General features: G+C 38.9%; 1 protein-coding gene and 1 long non-coding RNA gene across 7 annotated transcripts in view; both read left to right on the top strand.

Annotated features, from left to right (window-relative positions):
* Window positions 1-23,862, top strand: part of oxr1a (oxidation resistance 1a) — a 164,638-nt gene that overhangs the window by 82,934 nt on the left and 57,842 nt on the right. For all 6 annotated transcript variants that reach the window (XR_010666809.1, XM_020633981.3, XM_065958193.1 and 3 more), the window contains 2 exons: window positions 10,654-10,761; window positions 11,091-11,204. Coding sequence is in view for 5 of the 6 variants with exons in the window: in XM_020633981.3 (XP_020489637.1) it covers window positions 10,654-10,761; window positions 11,091-11,204 (222 nt within the window). In the remaining variant the exon portion in view is untranslated. The remainder of the gene's footprint in view (window positions 1-10,653; window positions 10,762-11,090; window positions 11,205-23,862) is intronic.
* Window positions 11,212-23,751, top strand: LOC136179885 (uncharacterized). Its single transcript, XR_010666810.1, has 2 exons — window positions 11,212-22,949; window positions 23,182-23,751. It is a non-coding gene; the product is annotated as an uncharacterized lncRNA (long non-coding RNA).

Below are 23,862 nucleotides of genomic sequence, written 5' to 3'. Positions count from 1 at the left end.
ATAGATTTAAAGACACAGCAGAGGAAAGAATACTAAATCATTAATTTAAAGTGGTGCATAAAAGCCTAAAATTGAACATGAAAATGTATCAAAATGCAGGGAAAAACATTTCTGGTGTTAAAAATGTTCTGAAGAGATGTCCAGCCCCCCAACAAAGACAATTTTAAATAGACTAAACTTATAAGCACAGTATTTGTGCATTTAAAAACATACAGGGAAATTAGTTTATTTAACTGATTGGTTACTTGGAATTATTTTCTTTAAGATCAGAATGAAAAAAAATTGTGATGGTGATATATTTTTTCCATATCACCCACCACTTACCTGGATGAATACATTTTTATGGGATTTACCTCCACGTATTCTGATCCTCCCGACACACTGTTTGTCTTTTGGGGGGGACATTAGCCAACAGTTTAATGAAGACCACATACATTCATTTAATTATGTTCTTTTCCCAGATAATTTCCAAGGACATTTTTCTCGGACAAGGGGGTACTCAGTATGGTAAATTTCTTTCTAAATAACGGTATTTTTCCAAACATTGTGTGATGCTCAAATCTGTCTATTACTGAAAAATGATAGGTACAGTACTAATGTTGCTTATTATCGCCCTCTTAGCCTGTTTAATAGTGATCAAAAGATTATAGCAAAGGTTTTGATTAACTGACTAAATAAACACAACCACACTAATCCATACAGACGGGCTTTACCACAGAAAGATTTCCCTTTTCCAACACTCTACGTTTATTACATTGTATGTACAATTTGCCCTAATATGCTGTTCTATTTTTATTTTTTTTCAAAAATATTTTTATTGTACTTTTAACTTTTAAACACACATACAGACAATTCAAACAGTACAACAGAACAAACAACACACATTGGCCACAAATTAATTTTTTTATCTATATCTCAGACACATGGCACACCCCATACATTATAGACAAAATAATTATGCCTGTAACCACAAAGTATGACACGAAGAATGCCACGGCATCCAAGCTTGTGCAGGAAACAGTGTATAATAACCACAGTTGACAGTGAGGCAGCACCTCTTTTTCTTTTACATTGAACATTTTTTAACATTAAAAGCAATGTCTTTTAAGCAAGATTAGAAAACAACACATAAAATAAAGGGCATCAAATAAAAAATTTAAATACATTTAAAAAATAAAAATAAAGTGTTCTGCCCTATGACCCAAAAATATCCCTTTGTCTGTTTTCTGGGCTGTAATCCATCATTCCCTTTAGTACAGAATTTGCAAGTCTTTTACCACTATATCTAAAGAAGGGTGTCCAAATTTTCAAAAAATCCTCACCTTTATACTTGAACCTATATGTTAAATACTCCATTGGAATGAGGTCAAAGATTATTTTATGCCATCCTAATACTGAAGGTGGAGTATTATCAATCCATTTTAGTAATATGTTTTTCCGGGCAGCAAACGTGAGGATACTGAACAGCCTTCTTCTATAAAAGCCCTTTAGCTGAGGACTGGGTAAACCAAGGAGCAAAGTTTGAGGCTCAATATTAAATTGAACATTAAAAATCAAATTTAGTTTATCAGCAATTTTACCCCAGTAATCTTCAATGTGGGTACATGACCACATACAGTGTCTATAGCTTCCCACCTCCACAATACATTTTGAGCACATTTCTGACAGACTTGGATTCATCCTGTGTCTTAGCTGGGGGGGTAATCTGTAAGCGATGTAGTATTCTAAACTGAGTTTCTCTAGTTCTATTACATATGGAGATCCCCTTTGCAGAGCTTCATATTTGAGCCCATGTTGCTTCATCCATTGTTAGGTTCAGATCAGTATTCCACATCCGCCTCAAGTAATCTGAGGACATGCCAATGATGCCAATCAAAAGGATTACCACTTTGTTTTATAATAAAGCTACGGATTTGTAAAAAAAAAAATGGCTTCTGGGGAGAGAAAATTTGTGTTTTATTTGCTCAAATGTTAGCATAACTCCTCTGTCATATAAATGTCCAAGTGTCAAAATCCCCCTGTCTTTCCAGATGTTAAATCCCTGATCAGACAAAGCCGGAGCAAAATCAATGTAACCTTGTATAGGAGTCAGGGAGGATAATGACTTTGAGCGGCCCTCCACCTTTCTTATTGTCTGCCAAGTTTGCAGGGTAGTTCTAATCATTATATTGTTGTTCACATCAGGCTTAACCTTCTTTAAGTCTAGAGCAAATAAAAGAGCCGGCAGTGAGTTTCTTGCATTAAATGATTCTAAGTCTATCCATACTGATTCTGGGTCATTGTTAATCCACTCAGCTATGTAATGAAGTTGTGCAGCCAACTGATAAAGTCTAATATTTGGAACATCTAAGCCTCCTTCCTCAGCAGGCATCTGTAATTTAGCCATTTTTAATCGTGGCTTCTTTTTATTCTAGATAAATTTACTGAACCAGCTATTTAACTTTTTGATAGTTTTAGTACCAAGTAGGATCGGGATCATTTGAAAATAGTAAAGGAGTCTAGGAAGGATGTTCATTTTCAGTAATGCTATCCTACCCAGCATAGATAATGGTAGGGAAACCCACCTATCTAGATCATCGCTTATACGTTTTAGAGAGGTTCAAAGATGGCCTTGTACGTTTCTTCCACAGAAGGAGTAATTGAGATCCCCAGTTAAGTAAAGCCTTTGGGTGACCATTTAAAAGGCGATGATGGTTGAAACTGAGAATTGCCTAAGGGCATAATTTCAGACTTAGAAAAATTTATTTTGTATCCTGAAAATTCACTAAATTGATTTATTAACTCCAATAATGCTGGTATAGCAGTCTTTGGGTTAGTTATAAAAAGTAGGACATCATCCGCATACAGAGCTATTTTGTGCTCTCTATCCCCAACAGAGATTCCTGTTATATGCTGTTCTATTTTAATGCTAAGCAGACCTTTGACCTAATTAAATGGAAGTACATGTTTGCCACAATTAAAAAATTTGGCTATGGCGATACATTTTTATCTCTACTACAAATGTTCTATGTCCTTACCATTCATGGTAGGAGTTCTCCATTCTCTCTATACCGTGGAAATAGATAGGGTTGCTGCCTCCCACCTATGCTCTTCACTTTGGCTGTTGAACCGTTGGCAGAGTCCCCAAATTTCTGGAATATTGTGAGGCGCATTTGACTACAACACAAAGATGATGTGATCCTGACTTTGTCTGATGTAAGGCCATCCATCGCCCCTTTTCTCTATTTGATAAAGAACTTTGGACAGCTCTCTTGGTTCACTGTTAATTGGGGAAAGGCCTTTTTATGCCTCTTTTGACTTTGGCTTCAACCTTCTTGACAATTTACCTTTCAAAATTTCCATTGATCATTTTATTTATTGCGAAATTAATATTGCTCGAAACACAAAGCTTCAGCTTAATCTTAATTGATAAAATAAAAAGTATTATAGAAAATTGAAAAATGCTCCCTCTTTTTCTTATAGGTTTGTTAGGGTTTTGATGTGGTAATTTTGGCTATTAAATTAATATCAATAATTATGATTCATGAATTACAGCTGCCCTTAATACTGTATGCGTCAGTCTGGCGCGCCTCACATCTCTCTCTGTGAGAAATAGCCTGCTGTATCAACACCCTCCTAAAAGTAGTCCTTAATCTAAATTTGTATTTTTGCCTCTGCTATTTAGACATGGAGTGTTTAATCATGCCTACAGCATCTTTATTTCTCCTGATCGCTCAAACCCTTCATCCCTTCATCCCCCGCTCTGCAAAAGCCATCTGTAAATGTACCCCTTATTACAGTACATTGAATTTCAAGCAACAGTATCAAACATAATGGGCCATCCATCCTATTAGTCTCCCAGCCCCGTGTGTCATACATTACATTTCTCACCCTGCTGCACTTAACACAAGGTGGTTTTTCAATGGTGTTCTGCTTTGTGCTGATGTAAAATATTGTTGCTTTTCTTTCTTAGCTTAAGTGTGACATTTCTTTTTGCGTGAGGCTTAAATCGGATTTTAAAGGTTTTAGAAAGAAAAGTGTTTTCTAAATAAATCTCTTCTGTGATCTTTAAAACACTGCCGGGTGGACTTGGTATCAACCTCAAACCTAATACAACCGCAGCCATATTTGGTATAACAGATAAGAATTATACTCAAAAGAAAAGACATAAAACATTTATTTCCTCTACAACACTGCTTGCCTGCAGAACAATATTATTACATTGGACATTGACAAATCCTCTCAAAGCGTCTCTGGGGCTGAGTGACCTGTTTAATTTCATCCAGTTAGAAAAGGTATATTACTCCCTGACAGGGTCTAAGGAGAAATGATACTCCATATGGGATCTGATTCTGATACATTCAGGCAAACTTAAAACTTTACATGACAGCGCTTAGATGGTTACTTTAATAAAGGATATCTTGCTCACATGGATCACAAGCTACCATCATAACTAAAGAGTCTGTACTTTTCTGAAAAAGCCTCACTCGTATGTGTGTGTGCTTTGTTGTATTAAGGTTTGAATAATTTACAGACTTGCTTCCCAAACTACATGCGTGTGTGCATGCTTGCGTGTGCGTTCTTTTGCTGCATTAAAAAATGTGTATGTATATATATATATATATATATATATGTATATACACACACACACACACACACACACACATATATATAGGTAAAAACTATTTTAATGGCACGATTTCACCTTGGGAGCATGCAAACGGAAGAGGCTCAGTCTGTCCAGTTGTTTGTGTCTTTGGCCAGCCCTCTGCAGCTCTTGTAAAGTCAATCATATTCTTTGTAAGAAGGTTTACTTGGCTGTGTTTAGGGAAAAGGGTTGAGATTCTGTCTGCTCCTGTGAGGGAGTTTGAATCTAAAACTATAATATTTTGTCAGAGCAATCCTTGACCTAGAAACTGCTACAACTTGCTCCTCTGACAATGTGGAGAGGCTGAGAGGAGTTAGGAATGCACATCTCCTGCTGGTTATCTTCAAATAAGTACAGGATGAGAGGAATTGGTTGTAGGTTCGACGTCCTGTACAAGATGGGCCAGGACTGCACCTGCTGAGGCAACTGAGGTCCTTTGGAGTGTGCAGGACTCTGCTCCGGACTTTTTATGACACTGGTGGCGTCTGCACTTTTCTATGCAGTGGTCTGCTGGGGAGGAGGGCACACAGAGAGAGACAAGAAGAGACTGAACAGACTGGTCAGGAGGGCCAGTTCTGTCTTGGACTCTGAACTCTGTAGAGGAGGTGGGTGAGAGGACATCATGGACAACCCCTCTCAACCCCTGCATGACATTGTGGGGGCTCTGAGCAGCTCCTTCAGCAGCAGACTGAGACACCCACCCTGCAAGACATAGCGCTACCGCAGGTCTTTCATTCCATCTGCCATCAGACTGTTTAATCAGACTCTTTAACAGCATCACCACCTCATGCTACACACTGTGTGTTTTTTTAATAACAATAACTCTTTCCAGTGTAGATACTGTGTAATTTTCCATTATTGTATTTTTTTATTTAACTGATGTAAATGTGTTTGATTTTTAACTTCTATTTTTATTTTTAATAATTATATTCCCGTCTCCTGTTTTCTTGAGCTGCTGTAATGCAAATATTTCTCCCATGGGGGATCAATAAAGTTTATCTTTATCTTTATCTTTATCTTTAGGTGAGTTCAGAAAATATTTGAGCAGTGTTTACAGTCGTGCTCCTGACCTCACAGGCCTTCTGGGAGATTTCTTCCAAGCAATCTGTATTGACATAACCCTTTCTTTCCCTGGATAACCCTTGGATGTTATGTCTGACATAACATCAAGAGAAATTATGATTATTTCTTGAATCCTTTATTCAGGTTTAGTGTTTGTTGTAAAGAAACTCTTTTATTATAAGGCATCAATATTTCTCTGTCCTTCAGAGGTAGTCTGATATAGGAATGACCATTCTATGGCTGACCTTCTCTAAAGATGAAGCTTGTTCATTAGTCCCACTTTGCAGAATGATGCTTTGCTGCCTGGGTCAAGAAATGTGCAAGTATGCACTGGTGTATTTCCTTTCTTAGCCTTAACTATTGAGAGCTTACAGTCATCCTCCCCAATCCCAGTGACTCCATTTGTCTTAATTAGGGCCCGAAGCACTGACAGTGTGAAGGACCTTATTGGAATGCAAGGAATTAATGTGATTCATGGTTTGGAATGCAAGAAATTAATGTGATTCATGATTTTCCTTTGCATAATTGAATCACTAATGTGGGGGCCTTAACATGCACCAAAACTCACAGATTTTTGCACCAAGATCAGGAGTATGTGCAATTTAAGTGTGATAGTGTTTCTGTGCAAGTGAGAAGAAAAATGGCTCAGTGGCGCCCCCTTGAAATTTTATAAAATTCAGCCCCTCGCTACCATTTAACCTACATGAACCTGAATTGTTAAACATGTTGACAATGCCAATACCTACAAAAAAGCCTCTTAACGTTGTGATGAAATGTCTTCAGGAAGTCCACAAATTATTTTTGAATTTCAAAATAAAGCGTAATTTTCACCGTTTACCTATGTGAAACGGCCTATGTGAAAGCACTTGCCCGAGGGCGTTCATCTGATCAATTCAAGTTTGGTATCAGCTGATAGACAAGTTTAGGATTCAAAGTTGTGCGAACCACGATTCCACATAAAAAGGCATGGCCATCGTGATGTCAAAGTTTGATGTTGTTTTTGGCATTGCACCAAAAAAACGAAATGCTTATAACTCTACTTTGCAGTGTGCAATAATCATCGAAAAATTCATGCATGACACAGAGCCTGCCCCAAGCACATACATGATTGTAAGGAATATCAGAACTTAACTGTCAGAGCATGCTACACAGCACCTCGTACAGGCTATTGTGATATCATGGATTGACTATTGCAACTTCTTCCTGCATGCACTGTCAAACCCCTGCAGATGATGCAAAATGCAGCAGAGCAACCTACCTAAAACAGCTCATGTCACTCCTCTGTTCATCCCCCTCCACTGCCTCCCATTTACTGCTTGCATCAAATTTAAAACGCTGCTGCTTTCATACAAACAGCAAAAATGGCTCCTAAACTCTCTCATTCAGTGGTGGAACAGACTACCAAACTCAATTCAATCTGCAGAGTCCCTTTACACCTTTAAGAAAAAGCTAAAGACCTAGCTCTTTCATGAACACCTATGCACTTAATGATATTGATCATGATATTAATGATGACGATGATGATATTTAGGATGGTTTTGATGCTGAATACAACTTTCAAGAGTGGCTGTTGATTTTTGTTGACAATATATTAACTTTACTTTTCAAAAAGGTGCTTTGCCTGTCAGCGCCTGTGTGCAGACTTAAAGCTGTTTGTTTGCAATTATGACATTGTTTCATCTTCTCTAAATCCTTGCTTGTGTTGTTTGGACAAAAGCATCTGCTAAATGAATTGTAGAATTGTAGAACTGAAGCATTGTTTCTGACTTTTAGGAGCAGAATTGTAGGCAATATCTTTTAAGTGATAATGCTGGTCTGTTAAAGAATTTGTAACATTGGGTTGAAACAAATGCACTTAATTGAAGTTAGGGCAAGTGCTGCCTAAGAGTAATTAGATTACTACAAATTATCATGTTCTGCACAAACTAGCATTTTTTATTGTTTAAAATATGATTTCTGCATACATCAGAAATTAACTTTGTTAATCAGTCCTCAATGAAAACTGGGATAGCAGCTGAAAATCCAGTTTACTTTTTGTGGTTGCTGCTGAAAAAATATCTGTTTTTATTCACATGTCTAAAGTTTACCTATGCCTGACATCCATGAAACTATTACATTAGTCAACAATGAGCCTACCCATTCAGTCCATACAACATAATGCATTCCTGTTATGCTTTGTTTATTGTTGTCCAGTTGTCCAAACACAGTTGCACAAACTGCAACCTGGAATTTTCCTTTGATCGGTTTTGAAAGGCACTTGCCCCATTTTCACTCAAATTTTTATATTGCCGTTAATGAAACAGAAAATTTTTTTAAATAAATAATCCCTGATGACAGGTCAGTAAATTGTACTCTACATTTGAGGGGTGGAGCAGCATTTTTAAAAGTATCAGGGTTCTAAGGGTTCTATTTATATAGCAGAATTCAAAAACAAGGCAATTCAAAGTGCTTCCCACAAGTCATAAAGACATAAATTAAATTAATTAAAATGAAATGACTTGAAATGAGTAAAATAAAAATATGAAAAGAGTTATATAATAATTGAAACAGGTGAGTCTTCAACCTCGATTTAAAAGAGCTGAGAGAGAAAAAGGGAGAAGGGCGGGGGTACATTTTAATCCAGCTCCTTCATCTCATCAGTGAACTCCAAGTGAGGGGAGGAGGGGGATAGGGTGATTAAGGAGGAAGATCCTCCCCCCTTACATTACTTCTTTGTTGTTTTTTGTTGTTGATTATTATTATTATTATTATTATTATTATTACCTGGTTGGGGTTCAAGGGGGTAAGGGTGGTGAAACTTCACAGGTGTTGGTGAGGGGGTTGAAGGTGGGTGGAGACCCTTCCTCTTGGTTCTGATGTCTCTCCTCTTTTGGTCTGGGACGTGATTCTTGCCCAAGGTTTTCAACGTGCTGTGTTTTGTCTTCCTTGTGAGCTGTTTTCTTTTGTCCTTGCCAGAGAGAACTTATAGTTGGCGCAGGAATTAAAATAGGTTAGAGGTGAACAGTTTCACCCCTGACATGTTCAGGCAAAATCCATCTGCCTTAAAAAGATGTCTGCATTCCCAGAAAAGGTTCAAATTGTTAATAAAATTCACTTAATGGGCATTACATGCAGTTGTAAGCCAATTATTGGCAACCTCCCTGGGAAAACACAGTACTTCTGTGTTTATACTGCACATCCTTTGTACATCTTTAACAGCAAAGTCACCCACAATCAGAGTTTCAGGCTTAAGCTTTCCCTGAAGCCTTTTACTTTTTGATATGCTTTCAGTTCTTACCCTGGTGTCTGACGATGCAGGACCAGATGAAGATCCAGGGCTACAAATCCATAGTACAAATTATGGCTAAAGACCTCCTACATCTTTCAAGAAAAACAGTCCTGCTGATTTATAAATGTCCAGGACCGGCTGTTCAGGAATTTAGGTTCAGAAAAAGTGGATATCAGCAAAAGAATGTAAGCAAAGCGGAGAAGAAGAAAAGTGTCTGCACTGTAAGAAAGGAATTTGATTTCACAAAATATCTACTCCACTTTACTGGAGCTGGGTGGTGAAGGTTAAGTTGTTTCCCCACAGGAGTACAGCTCTCATGGTGGTGTATTAATTGAAATTAAGTTTTTTTTTTTTTTTCTGAAAAACATCAAATTGGATCTAAGGTAATCTAATAAGGGCCTCTCAGGATACAAAAAAACTGATCATCTCCATGGGATACAAGTTTTGTTTTGTGTCCTATTTGGTTTTATAACAGTTAATAATTAATCATTTTAACTTCTATGCAATAATTTAAATCCACAATAAAAGAAGATACAGCTTTATTTTGGTCCACTTTTGCTACACCTCTGGAAAATGGAAATGTTTTGATAAATATCCACTATTCTATCTTGTATTGACAGTGTTTCAATAGTTATAAAAAATGGTAGAACTCTTTTGAATGTACTACCGTCTCAGTTTGTAAGGTTTCAAAGCTGAAACCTTACTAAAACAAAGCTGTTTGTCATACAGTCTAGTGAGCAACATCGGATTACATCAGGGGACTGTCCTATCTCCCTTTCTTTTCACCACCGACACAGAAAACTTTTAATAAAAAAAACGTTTCATGCCATCTTTAGGTGCCTGGTGTAGCAGTGTTTGTAGTGTGTTTGGAGAAAATTGTCTGCAGTTGAATGTGGGAAAGATGAAGGCAATTATGGTGAACCTCAGAAGAAACATTCCTTCTCCAGTCTACATCAGTGGGACTGACATAGATTGTCAAGTCCTACAGGTACCTGGGCTTACATCTGGATGACAGACTAGAGTAGTTTACCATAGACACTGTGCACAGGAAAGGCCTGAACTGTCTTCACTTACTGTAGAGGCTCAGGTCCTTTATTGTCTTCAAAGAAATGATCCACAACTTTAATCAGTCTCTTGACACAAGCACACCATTACTATTGTTTGCTGGGAAGCAATCATCCACAGCAAATGATGGAAAAACTTCAGACTGCATGAGGTGATTAAGGCCAGAATAGTATCAAAACTATAATCGATGTCTTCCATCCTCTTCTGCTTACAAACAAGCTGAGGGGGAACTTCTGCAACAGACTCATTCACCGGCTACTGTTCCAAAGAAAGATACAGGTGGCTATGGCTACCCCTCTGAATAGCTCCTGCTGCTACAGTGGCAGTGGTTGAATGTGTTTGAATGGAGTAATACTGTTGGATGGTTGGGCACTCAACATAGCAGTCTCTGCAATCAGTGTGTGTGGTGTGAATAAGGTAATGTCACATGTAAAAGCTCATTGAGTAGTCATAAGACTAAAAAAGCCCTCTAGAAATCCAATTTATCATCCATGTCCACGTTTCCTGCTTCAGCCTCTATAACACATCTGCTATTGCTGGCTGTGATTGAACTTGTACAGCTTTATAATAAATAGTCCTGTATAGCAGAAGTGTGATTTTGTCTCTCTTTTCTTTTTGTTTCTTGATGCAGGTGGAATCACGGGACACGTTGAACAGCATTGCGCTCAAGTTTGACACCACACCCAACGAGCTGGTTCAGCTTAACAAGCTGTTCTCCAGAGCAGTGGTGCCTGGCCAGGTGACTTATTCCCAACATCCTTGTCATATTGCGTTAATCGTCCCTTTGGGATGCAAATCAATTACAAAATACCTTTTTTGTTTACAAAAAGGTTAAGTGATGTGTGTAACTCTACTCTCCCATAGACACTTTAGTTCTAACTACTGCTTTTAATGGTTTAGCAAGCAAAAACATGAGCCAATTAACTCAATTCATGTTCTTGCTTGTTACACCAGAAGTTGATTTGAGGTTTTCTCTTATATCTCTTCCTGTGTTTTTATGTGTGGTATCCAATGTGTGTTTGCTCAAGGCAATGTCTGTGTAAATACAGTCATGGGTTGTGTTTGCAGGTTCTCTATGTTCCTGATCCCGAGTACGCCTCCAGTGTCGGAAGCTCCCCTTCCCTCAGTCCCATCAGCCCACTGTCTCCCACCTGCTCAGAGGCTGATTTAGAGAAAATAACGGTATGACAACACTTGATGTGTAATTCTTGCTTTGATATATGGCCAAATTTATCACATTTATTCCACTTTTCCCCCTTTTTGTAGCACATAGAAAGGAGGTTAGATGAATGTATGCGTCTACATTTAATTCTGGTTTGGTCTATCAACCACTACACATCTGTCCTTACAGCAAGAGGACCAGCATTGTAAGCTACCCACTTCTGTGCTATGTATGCAGCATCTGTGCAAACAATTCACTAAGCACCACAATAAGCCCAGTGGTCCCTTTGGAAATATAATCGTTTGTTGGTCTCCATGGCAACTTCAGTCTTGTTTTTGCCATTTTGAATTATGATGTCTTCATTGCCATCACTGGAACTGCTGCTACACTTGAATTTAGACACCATCCAACTACAAGCATTCACCTTTCATTTGCCCTCATCACTGACGACCACTTCTTTAATGATTGTCAAAAGAAACACCTCTGTTCATTTTAAGCTAATCTATTTAGGTCATACTTGAGAGATCAGTAGCATATTCTATAGCTCTCAATGGGCGAGGATCAGAGAGAGAAGCTGTGACTGTGGAGAAATTAAGCCTTTTAAAGTAATCCTGTGTCTGATATCTAGAGCAAATAATGTATGGAGCAGTTAACACTCCCAACAAGCAGAATACAGATGCTTGAAAGGTAGAAGGGAAGTAAAATAACTTCATCTGATTTGAACTTAGTAAATGGACTTGAGCTTGTATAGAGATTTTCTTAAGGTGCCAACTCTGTATAGGTTTGTGTTTTGTGATTTACTCATTTTATATCAAATCTGAATGATTGTGTTTCGCCAAACATTTTATTGAGGATAATGTTCAAATATATGAGTCAGATCTGGCACCCAGATGTTTAAAAGACCAGTAAAATGAAACAAGTTCATGTTTTGTTATGATGATTCATTTACCGGTACATAAAAACTGAACTCTGGTGTTTTTGTCATCCTAAACTTCCTGATCGTAAACTGCTGTACCATAGGGCTTTAAATATTGTATCACACAGGTCTTTACTCAATTCTCTCTTTGAATACCTCCCATTAAGTATACATTTCAGTTTTTTTAGTAATTGATTTAATTTAATTAAAAATATATATTTTTTTGTCAGATTTATTTAACTATTTTGTTGATGAAGGGCTTATTTTTTTTGCTAAAAATAATTTTTGATGATTTAAAAAGTCTATACTATTTACTACAACTCATGGGTTGAGGCTATTGATTCACAACACATACCATGCTTTAGAAGGTGAACGTTTTTCACCATCCATCCATTTTGTTTCTGTAAAAGAGCTAAAGACCAGACAAAGCAGCTGAAGCATCTTCATGCTCTCATTTTGCTTTCAAGTTGGCTGGTATTGGCCGAAAAAGTAACACATCTTGTGTTGGATGGATCTTGGCTTAGCTGTCTGGATGACCGTGGCTAGCTGGCAGACTTTCTGTCATGTGGTCTTGTTTTTGTATAAATTGGCAGCTACCATTTTGCCTGCACAATTGCTCCCTGGTTATTAGTCAGGGCAGTAAGTCCTTGGGTAAACAGAACCAGTTTACCTGTTAACTTAACTTTATAGGTACCGGTATGTCTTTTTTCCGTTTTAGTTTTTTTAACTTGACATAATCGGCTCATGGGCTCATCAAGCTGCTTGCATAGCATGTAACTACATCTGGGGTGACAGCAGTACAGACTGCTCTTGAGGCTCAGGCACTTTTACTGGATGCCAAATCTCAACCAATTTTTGCTTCCTCTTGCAGTAAACAACCATGGCCACAAGGTGGAGCTTTAGATAAATTTTTGAATGCAGCATGTGTGAATGTCAAGGTCAAAACTGTGTCTATATTTATATAGCACATTATGATCTGGATAGCAGCCATAGTTTAAATGAGTCTTATTTATACTTTTTCTTCTTTTACTTTAAATTAAGAGATATGCTGGATACATACTAAAAAGAATATTAATTTTGTTTGCAACACCAAGATTGTTTGACATGCCAAACGTGTCAAACTGACTTAATAATGCTTGTATTTTTATTTTCTAAATACTGAAGATAATCCCCTGTTATCCAAAAAAGACCAGGGCCCTCATTTATCAACAGAGTGTAAGCGTGGATGAGTGCATAAGAACATTCCCATGTAAGGAGTGGACCTTATCAAGATAAGATTAACTTTATTGATCCCCGCAAGGGGAAATTTCAGTTTTTACACTCTGCAATCTACAATCAACTTGTACTTTTACTTAGAAATGTGTGTAAAAATAAGCATAGCTCTACGGTGGCCGGTAGGGGACACACGCTCTGCAACTGCTGAAACGACGAACATTTAGAAAAACATGCAGCATATTCAGAAATGCTGCACATGCAAACTCCAGAAACAAATGCAAGAGCTGAAACGCGCTGCAAAGACTGTTATAAGGTAAAACAACTGCATTAACATCAAACAAGCAAGTAGAGAAACAGAACAAGTCAAAAACACACCTAAAACCCAAAAAATCAAACATGCAGTAAAAAGTATCGGAGCAGTGTTGGTCATACAGGCCGTTGTCAACAAACTGTTGTCATAGAGACAAGAAGGATGTGCAGCGCTTTTCTTTTCAGAGCACAAACTTCATGCAAACACTTCGGGGCGCACAGCCAGCGCTTTACTGCCCGGAAAAAACGCTAGTTGGACACAGGGCCTTAGAGAGACTGCTGAGTACAGAAAGTTATGTTTACCGTACATAGGGAAGTTGTATCGTTGAAAGACAAAGAATAACATCAATATTACAGACACAGAGATTAAAGCGAGTCCGACCGGGATTTTGACATCGGGGACGAGACAGCTGAGTGTGGGTTCTGTTGCTGCTGCCCCGAGATACCTGGAGCTAGTGCTAGCTTTGGGGCTGATGAGCTCCAGCTCCAACACATCCCTCTGCACCCGCTTTTACCGCCTGACACATCGTGCTTTCACCATCCCAACCGATTGAGTCCGGGTTAAACTCGCTGATCATCTCTTTCCTACAGTTAAACATACCTACCTGATTTCAAACAAACTTTTCCCACAGAGAACACAATGCCTTACAAGTTAGTCTTTTTTTTTGGTGCTTTCATGACATCACGTGCTGTGATCACACAGGCGCGATCATAGACCCAAGATAAAAACACAAAACTAGTGCTTTTGTCTAGATTGAAACAACAACTCTAATCTGTTTGGTCCAACTTGTTGGAAGAGCATCACTGCTTGATTATTTTTCCTGAGAGCTGTGCCATCGATGACGGTGAAAATGTGCTGTCCAAGGATAAAAATTGTGTGGTATTCTGTTATCCTCCAGTTGAAAATGTTTATCACTTTTGTGCCTTGATGCGTTTTTTTTTTTTTTGCTCTGAGATTAGTATCAAACCTCTGCTTAAATTTGTTCTCCTCTGACCCAACATAATTTACAGCAATTGCATGTTTCCTTTTGTTAGTAACTTCCACTCTAAATGAACAAACAAATAATTTATTTGTTTCCCTTAGCGCAGTTACTTGCCCTCTTTTTATTTTTTTATTTACAATCATCCTACCTCCAATTCTGTTGCTATGAACCTCTTCGCTCTCTTGGACATTATTCTGGGGAGGTAAATATAGTCACATGGTTTTTAAAGAGGTGTGTTGTTACCACATGTGGTTTATTGGAGGCGTTTCTGATTGCAAATGTCCCTGAACATTCACTAGCCAGCTGGTTGAAAACACTTGGGATTAACCCAACCATATTCATATGACTGCAATCCGCATGTTTGATTAATAAGATTTATTTTTTGGACTTATGCACATTCTATCTTTTTCATTCTTTACATTTACATACTTTCCATGCACTGTTGATAAATAAGGGAACTGAGGGGTCTCATATATAACCGTTGCATAGACACAATATTCATATTAATATATAAATATTTTGCCTTCTCATTACTCAGCACATCTTCATCACCTGCACATATTTATTGTGTAAATGAGTAAACTGTGGAAATTAAGTCGGGGAATCTCCAAAACGATCATTAGGCCTTCAATATATATCCTCATAATTGGTCAGGGTGCAGTTAGTTTACCAAGATAAAATGCAGCCAACAGTTTAAAGTTGTTTTCACTTCAACTTGTAAGAACTTGTTCTGTAAAATGATGTATGAACAGGACACAAACTGGCTCTGCACATGAGACACCTAAACAAGCCACACAAGTGCAGATAAGAGACACTAAAAGTTGTGTTGGGGCTTTACTTATGCAGATATGAAACTACACATGCTTTTGGCACATCATCATCTTCACATTGTCTTTAAAATATCAGCACCCTGAAAGGATACTGCAAGAAAGAACCACACTGACTTGGAGGAGGTTGTGTCTGCAAAGGAAAAGACTAAGAGTTCTACTTTCATCATTTTGCGCAGGCTGGTCTCGAACTCGTTAATTTACGAGTTTAATCATGAAAATGTTTTACTTTAATCTCAAAATCTTTTTTTTTGGCCCTAATCCTCCGTTGTAGCTGAATGACTTGAGCACTATGATAATATATGAAGAAATCAGTTTGGGTGCTATGAACATATGGACACCGCAGATATACTAATTTGTAATGATGACTGGAGGATGTTTTGGCATTGCAGATGGATTGTGTGAATGCAGCAGCAACAGGGTGTCATTCTCAGATTTTTCTTCAATTTACACGTTCCTGCTGCAGCAAACAAACAATATTTGCTTTCTGACCTCCACTTCATTCACATTCACTGTGATCCAGTGCTTGAAACCTTTGATCTGCCTGCTTGTTTATGAATTTTTGCATTCATGAGGTGCTTTGCATTGACCGTTTATGGTTGAATGTGGGTGTGTAGGGGGCGGAACATGGAACTGATCTATGTGGGCACAGTTCCAGGTGGATCATGATTTATACAGGGAACATTACATGCAGGTGTAAGTACATACCATTTTTTTTAATCCAAACTTTCCTCATTGGTTTTTGCACAGAAATTTACAGTGTTACAACAATCCCCAAAATAAGTGCAAAACGTTCTGTGGTCTAAATCTCTATCCAAACCCAACACATCCCTATGTCTCCCATCTTTACGCACACACACACACACACACACACACACACACACACACACACACACACACACACACACACACACACACACACACACACACACACACACACACACACACACACTGGCATACACAGACAGATTCATTCATAAAGAAATACACCAAAAACTAACAAAGGAAGACTACGTAGTGCAATGGGTGGCAAGATAAACACACCATAAAAACGTCTAAAGATTAAATACATTTATCTTTGCAAAAACATAATATACATATGTAAAAAATATTATTTTAAAAAGGCAAAAAATATGTATATATAAATAATCAGTATACGTCAATAGTCAGAGAATCAATATATGTCAGAAAGGGTTGCCGTATCCTATAGAAGGTATTTAAGTAGCCCTTCAGGGAGAACCTGATCCTCTCCAGTGTGATACAGCGCAGTATGTTATGGATCCATTTATTATGAGTCGGAGGTGAGGCGTGAGTCCATTTAAGAAGGATGAGCCTCCTGGCAAGTAGAGTGGTGAATGCAATGATTTGGCGAGTGGGCCTGGACAGATTAAGATTAGAAGATACACCAAAGAGAGCATCGACCGGCTCAGGGGCAATTTGGCTTGATACTCTGCTAATGGTTTTAAATATTGCCCCCCAAAATAGTGATAGTTGCGGGCAAGACAAGAACATATGACTATAGTCAGCAGGTGACTGTTTACACCTATTACACAAGTCTGTTCTATCAGGATAAATATTGGCCAGACTGGGTCCTAAAATGCTGACTAGACTCTTCTCCTCTGTTGCAGAGTCCCTCTGCACCTTTAGGAAAAAGCTAAAGACCCAGCTCTTTCATGAATACCTACTAACTTAATGATGATGGTCTCTGTATTATTGATGATGATGATGGTTGGGATGATGGTTTTGTTTGATAACGACGACTTATAAGATGGTTTCTATACTGATTAGAGCTCTCAAGAACTGCCGTCAATGTTGTGCTTTGCCTCTGGTCACTTCCTGTCAGCAGCTGTGTGTCCAATCGGACTCAAAGCTGATCGTTTGCTCTTGCTGACATTGTTCCCTTTTTTCTTGTTCCTTGCTTGTGTTGTACTTACTCTCTGATGTACGTCCCTTTGGATAAAAGCGTCTGTTAAGTGAATTGTAGAAATGATATACAGTGGGTACGGAAAGTATTCAGACCCCTTAACATTTTTCACTCTGTTTCATTGCAGCCATTTGCTAAAATCAAAAAAGTTAATTTTATTTCTCATTAATGTACACTCAGCACCCCATCTTGACAGAATAAAAACAGAAATGTAGAAATTTTTGCAAATTTATTAAAAAAGAAATATCACATGGTCATAAGTATTCAGACCCTTTGCTCAGTATTGAGTAGAAGCACCCTTTTGAGCTAGTACAGCCATGAGTCTTCTTGGGAATGATGCAACAAGTTTTTCACACCTGGATTTGGAAATCCTCTGCCATTCTTCCTTGCAGATCCTCTCCAGTTCTGTCAGGTTGGATGATGAACGTTGGTGGACAGCCATTTTCAGGTCTTTCCAGAGATGCTCAATTGGGTTTAGGTCAGGGCTCTGGCTGGGCCAGTCAAGAATGGTCACAGAGTTGTTCTGAAGCCACTCCTTTGTTATTTTAGCTGTGTGCTTAGGGTCATTGTCTTGTTGGAAGGTGAACCTTCAGCCCAGTCTGAGGTCCTGAGCACTCTGGTAGAGGTTTTCTTCCAGGATATCTCTATACTTGGCCGCATTCATCTTTCCTTCAATTGCAACCAGTCGTCCTGTCCCTGCAGCTGAAAAACACCCCCATAGCATGATGCTGCCACCACCATGTTTCACTGTTGGGATTGTATTGGGCAGGTGATGAGCAGTGCCTGGTTTTCTCCACACATACTGCTTAGAATTAAAGCCATAAAGTTCAATCTTGGTCTCATCAGACCAGAGAATCTTCTTTCTCATAGTCTGGGAGTCCTTCATGTGTTTTTTGGCAAACTCTATGCAGGCTTTCATATGTCTTGCACTGAGGAGAGGCTTCCGTCGGGCCACTCTGCCATAAAGCCCCGACTGGTGGAGGGCTGCAGTGATAGTTGACTTTGTGGAACTTTCTCCCATCTCCCTATTGCATCTCTGGACCTCAGCCACAGTGATCTTTGGGTTCTTCTTTACCTCTCTCACCAAGGCTGTTCTCCCACGATTGCTCAGTTTGGTTGGACGGCCAGGTCTAGGAAGAGTTCTGGTCGTCCCAAACTTCTTCCATTTAAGGATTATGGAGGCCACTGTGCTCTTAGGAACCTTGAGTGCTGCAGAAATTCTTTTGTAACCTTGGCCAGATCTGTGCCTTGCCACAATTCTGTCTCTGAGCTCCTTGGGCAGTTCCTTCGACCTCATGATTCTCATTTGCTCTGACATGCACTGTGAGCTGTAAGGTCTTATATAGACAGGTGTGTGCCGTTCCTAATCAAGTCCAATCAGTTTAATTAAACACAGCTGGACTCCAATGAAGGATCAGAAGAAATGGACAGCATGTGAGTTAAATATGAGTGTCACAGCAAAGGGTCTGAATACTTATGACCATGTGATATTTCAGTTTTTCTTTTTTAATAAATTTGCAAAAATTTCTACATTTCTGTTTTTTATCTGTCAAGATGGGGTGCTGAGTGTACATTAGTATAATGTTATACTTAGACTATGATTATAAAACATAATTATATACATGTAACCTTGTGTTGTCCTAAGAGCAAAACACTTGTCCCTCCACTCTCATGAGATATCTGTGGAAAGTGTGGTTGGTGTCATTTTGTTACAGATACAAAGCACTCTTCTGATGTGCAAGATGTAATTGAAGGGAATGGGAGACAGTGTTTATGATGCACTTCATTGAGGGAGTACATGTTTTGACATTTTTACCAACTAATATCATCAGTGTGGTATTCTCATGTATGCAGCATGTTTGATCCCTGTCATAGATGTTTTGTAGTCCCTTTTAACTTTCCTATTTTTTTGTGAATGCTGCTACTTTTTTTGTATTGAACTATTAAGCAGAGTGGGAGGCTTCAATACGGCATTAGGAAGTCACTGTGTGAGAGGGGGGCAGTTAATTTAAGTTATTCAAAGATGTATATGGTTATGGAAAGATGTATTTTGTTAAAGTGGTAAAGTATACATTTCCAGCAAACTTACCAATATTGAACAATTGAGTTTTTTTTATCTGAAATGTATCAACAACAGATGCTCCCATAACTCAGGGATCCTGCTTTATTTCTTTCATGGATGTTCCTGGATTTTCAGTTGTCTAAATTTTGCCTTCCTAGGTTCCTCTCCTCTCTTTATTGAAAGATGACTGTTTTGGCTGTAACAGATCTGGCCAGCCCCCTCAGCCGTTCCTGGCTGCCAATGTCTGTGCTGCTTGTGTAGGTTTGGGTTGTTTATAAACTACGCAAGGAAATTGGCATAAGGAGGTGTGGGTATGCGTGTAAGGAGGACAGCAGACAGTTGTCTGTGTATGTTGTAAGTAGGGGTGTAATGGTACACAAAAAATTTGGTTCGGTACGGTTCTCAGTTTTGAAGCTTTGTTTTGGTACATTTTCGGTACAGTAAAGGGACCTGATGCAGCACTTTTTTTTCTTTATTAGGAACATTTAGAATTTCCCTTTTACACATTGGGCTAAGTGCAGCATCGACAGTTCAGACCAGCTCAGGTTACTTTTTTTTAAAAATATCTTTATTGATTTTCTGATATACAAGTATATAACAAAAATTACTCAACAGTTTCACAAAGGCGATCCGTGTGATAAGTGGAAGAAATAAAGGGAGAGATTATGTCTCCGGCAGACCATACACAGACCAGCAACAAAAACAATACAGAGAAAACTGAATTGTAGTAGAAAGACAGATATACCGTATTTTCCGCACTATAAGGCGCACTTAAAAGCCTTTAATTTTCTCAAAAAACGACAGTGCGCCTTATAATCCGGAGCGCCTTATATATGGATCAATTGGTTAATTGGTTGATCCATACTGGTTGTACACGGCGCTCAGCGACACTGACTCGGATAATGACGAGAGGGAGCCGGGCATGTTGGATGCCGTACTCGCCCAACTGTTCAATTCGGACACTGAAGAAGAAGAATTCGAGGGATTCGTGGACGGGGAATGAACTGAAAAAGTGAGCTTTACGTGTTATACGTAACTGAACAATGTTGAGTTATGCACTAACGCAGGGGTGCCCAACCTTTTTTGAACCAAGATCTACTTTTAAAGTTACCAGTCTGCCGAGATCTACCAGTCCACATAGTGAGCCATAGCCTTTACCAACAGCCTACCAACGCATTTAATACTCACACAACAAACAGAAAATAATAAATGAGAGTTCTGTAAAAAATAATGCAGACTACAGACTACAGCAGGCTGCTGTGAGATGATTTTGCTTTTGTTAAATTAGCTGCAGACACGGTGAGAGTGAACGGAGTAAAGTCCAACCGACCGTTTGACCGGGTCACGTGTGTTCCCACCTCGGTCCGTACGGATCACGGATCAACTGTGTGCTGTAGCACTAAAAGTAAAAAGTAAAAAGGTTCGCGTGGTGGCTGGCGCTCCAGTGCAAGTGTGTGTGTGTGTGTGCACCTGCGTGTGCGCCTGCGTGTGCGCGTTCGTGTGCGTTTGCGCTGTTTGTTGGTGTGTCTCGTCCCCCGCGATGCTCACAGTCATGACAGCAGAGAGGAGCAGAGAAAAGTAGCTGCAGCTTCATCAAATGCGCTTAATACTCTTGGCATAGTTTCTATATATGACTTTTTGGTAAAACATTTACCCCCCCGGTTTTACCTGCACGCCCTTGCGCATGCCTGCACTCTCTCTTGCGCGCGCTCTCTCTCTCGCTCGCTCCCCCGCTCGCTCCCTCGCTCGCTCTCTCATGCACGCAGCAATTTCATGAATAAATGAAAAATTAAATACACACAGGTCGGAAGTATACTTGGGCTCTCAACACAGTTATCGTGTGTGGGAAACAGTCCAATGAGATGAAATTGAAATCACTTTTCTATTTTACAATTGTATTTTATATTGACAAAACATCTCGCGATCGACTGAGAATCAGTCAGCGATCTACCTGTCGATCGCGATCGACTGTTTGGGCACCCCTGCACTAACGTTTGAATTAGCGGTATCAGACTGTGTTTCTTTTACGTGTTTACAACTGAACAAGGCTGGGCGATATTGTGAATATACACATTAACGTTTGAACAACGTTGAGTTATTGTGAATGCACTACGTATAAAACTACGTTTTGAGAGTTAAGAGAAACGTCAAAGAAATAATTTATTATTTGGGGAAATCGTCTTATGTACTTTTGTTTTTGTAGTTTTATACGTTACGTTTTATGCGTATTTATAGTTATATATTCACAATATCTCCCAGCCTTGTTCAGTTGTAAACACGTTCTATTCTATGCGCCTTATAATCCGGTGCGCCCTATATATGAAAACAGTTCTAAAATAGGCCATTCATTGAAGGTGCGCCTTATAATCCGGTGCGCCTTATAGTGCGGAAAATACGGTAACCAAAAACAAAAACAAAACACGGGGGGCCATGTTACACCTTAGAAATAGAAAATTACAAATAACATGGATAAAGACAGCATCCAAATTTTACAGTCCTGTACAGCATCACAACACACCAACATGTGTCACGATATGTGTAGCTCCATAGGGAATCAGTCACATACTCCTATGATCAATGAGACCCTTCATTATAATGCTTGTCAGTCTAGTACCAATATATTTTAAGAATGGGGACCAGATATCATAGAAAACCTTTATCATACAGTTAGATCTGTAAATCAGATATTCCAAGGGTATTATATCAAAAATAACCTTGTGCCACCCAGCTATTGTTGGAGGTTTGCAATCTATCCATTTCAGCAATATATTTTTTCTCGCACAGAAAGTGAGGACACATAAAAGTCTTTTGGAATGTGTATTTTTAAGTTGTCCATCCGGCAATCCAAACAATAGACACAGAGGATCCTTATTCAGTTTAATGTTAAGAATTAGGTTTAGTCTATCCACTATGTTTTTCCAGTAATCATCTATAAATTTACATGTCCAAACCAGTGTGCGCGTACTGTAGCTGTTCCCACTCAACGTTCTTGAAGCCAAAATACGCTGCTTAGGGGCGCTTCCATCTTGCGATTTTGACGTCATTTGGAGCCAGAGTCTGCGCAGTAGGGTCCGGGGGCAGGAGCCCTGGTAACACGCCCCGCCCACTTAGCGTACTGCCCTGATGACTTACGCAGCCCAGCTACGCCGAAAGCGCTCTGCCGGTCTACGATGAAGAAATGTGTAAGTACAACAAACCACCGTATTCAAAGTCTAATATTTAAACACACTGTTTTGAAAAAATCCCGCTATTTTGATTATTATTGAAAATATGTGGGCTGCTGGGTCCTCTGGTTTTGCCGAAATCGTTCTATATTGAAGCTATACTTAAGCTAGGTTAGCACCACAGACCGTAGGCTACAGGTGGTAAGATATGTTGTATTTTGTTAGAAACTGATAGTCTGCAATGTGATTCATGTCTGCTTTTCTAATATATTTAAGTGAACAGTAAATCAATTGTTTTTTGTATCTTCATTTAGGCAAAGAAGAGATAAAAGCAGCTGGTCTGACATCTTCCACAGAGGTGAAGTGTAAGTTAAAATCATCTGTTAAAAGTTTATATCCTGTGATTTTTATTTAAGTTTCATAAGAGGACTGTCAAAACAAACTATTGTTAACAATACAGTCTTCTAAAAATAAAAATCACACTGAGTCATACACCAGCTAAATGTTAAATAGAAAGGTGATGTTTTCTGTTCCATTTTACAATCAACAGAACCTAAAAATGACTCATTTCAACCTTTGTCTGCACACCTGTTACAGAGGTCAGGCTGGGGTCGCTTAGTTTGAAGGAACCTCCTCCTTTTTTCACCTGTGCTTGGACTAAGAGCTGTGCCAGATGCCCTGTTCATCCACTGTGGGAGAAATGACCTTATACCAGCAGCTCTCCCAGATGAAGAGTCCTCTCTGCCATCACCCAGAGGAGCTGATCGACGTCTGAAGAAGGTGGACAGAGTCTGGTGCTTTGTGACAGTGAACAGTGAGAAGGCTACCATAGTCATCCTCAGATAAAACACAGAGATCCTGGTCAATATTTAATTTATTTTTCTTTACATGATGTTGCCCTGTGTTTGAAAGGCCAGATGCTGGAGGGTTGTGTTGGATTTGCTTTTCCATCATGGTTTAACAGTCAAACAATCATCCAGGATCTCTATACTTTATTTGATTTTTGTTTGGATTTTTGTTAAATTATGTTTTATACTTTCTCCTATGTCCCAGCAATTCGACCTGATGGTCTCCCTTACTTATTTTCCACATGGTTAATGAAGCCAGGGGTTGTTTATTGAAGATTTCTTTTCATAAAATGTTTAAATAAACTTTTTAAAAATCTGATATGACTGTTTCTGATTAACTGGAGTACAACAAAGTGTTGGTCACAGTAAAATAATTTAGCAGTTAAGTTTATAGTTCACATTTAAAAAGGCCTTGAACTGACATTAATTT

Source organism: Labrus bergylta, chromosome 8, assembly GCF_963930695.1.
Source record: "Labrus bergylta chromosome 8, fLabBer1.1, whole genome shotgun sequence".
NCBI classification, from domain to species: Eukaryota; Metazoa; Chordata; class Actinopteri; order Labriformes; family Labridae; genus Labrus; species Labrus bergylta.
The sequence above is the reverse complement of the archived record's forward strand: the minus strand, read 5'-3'. Positions and strand labels throughout refer to the sequence as shown.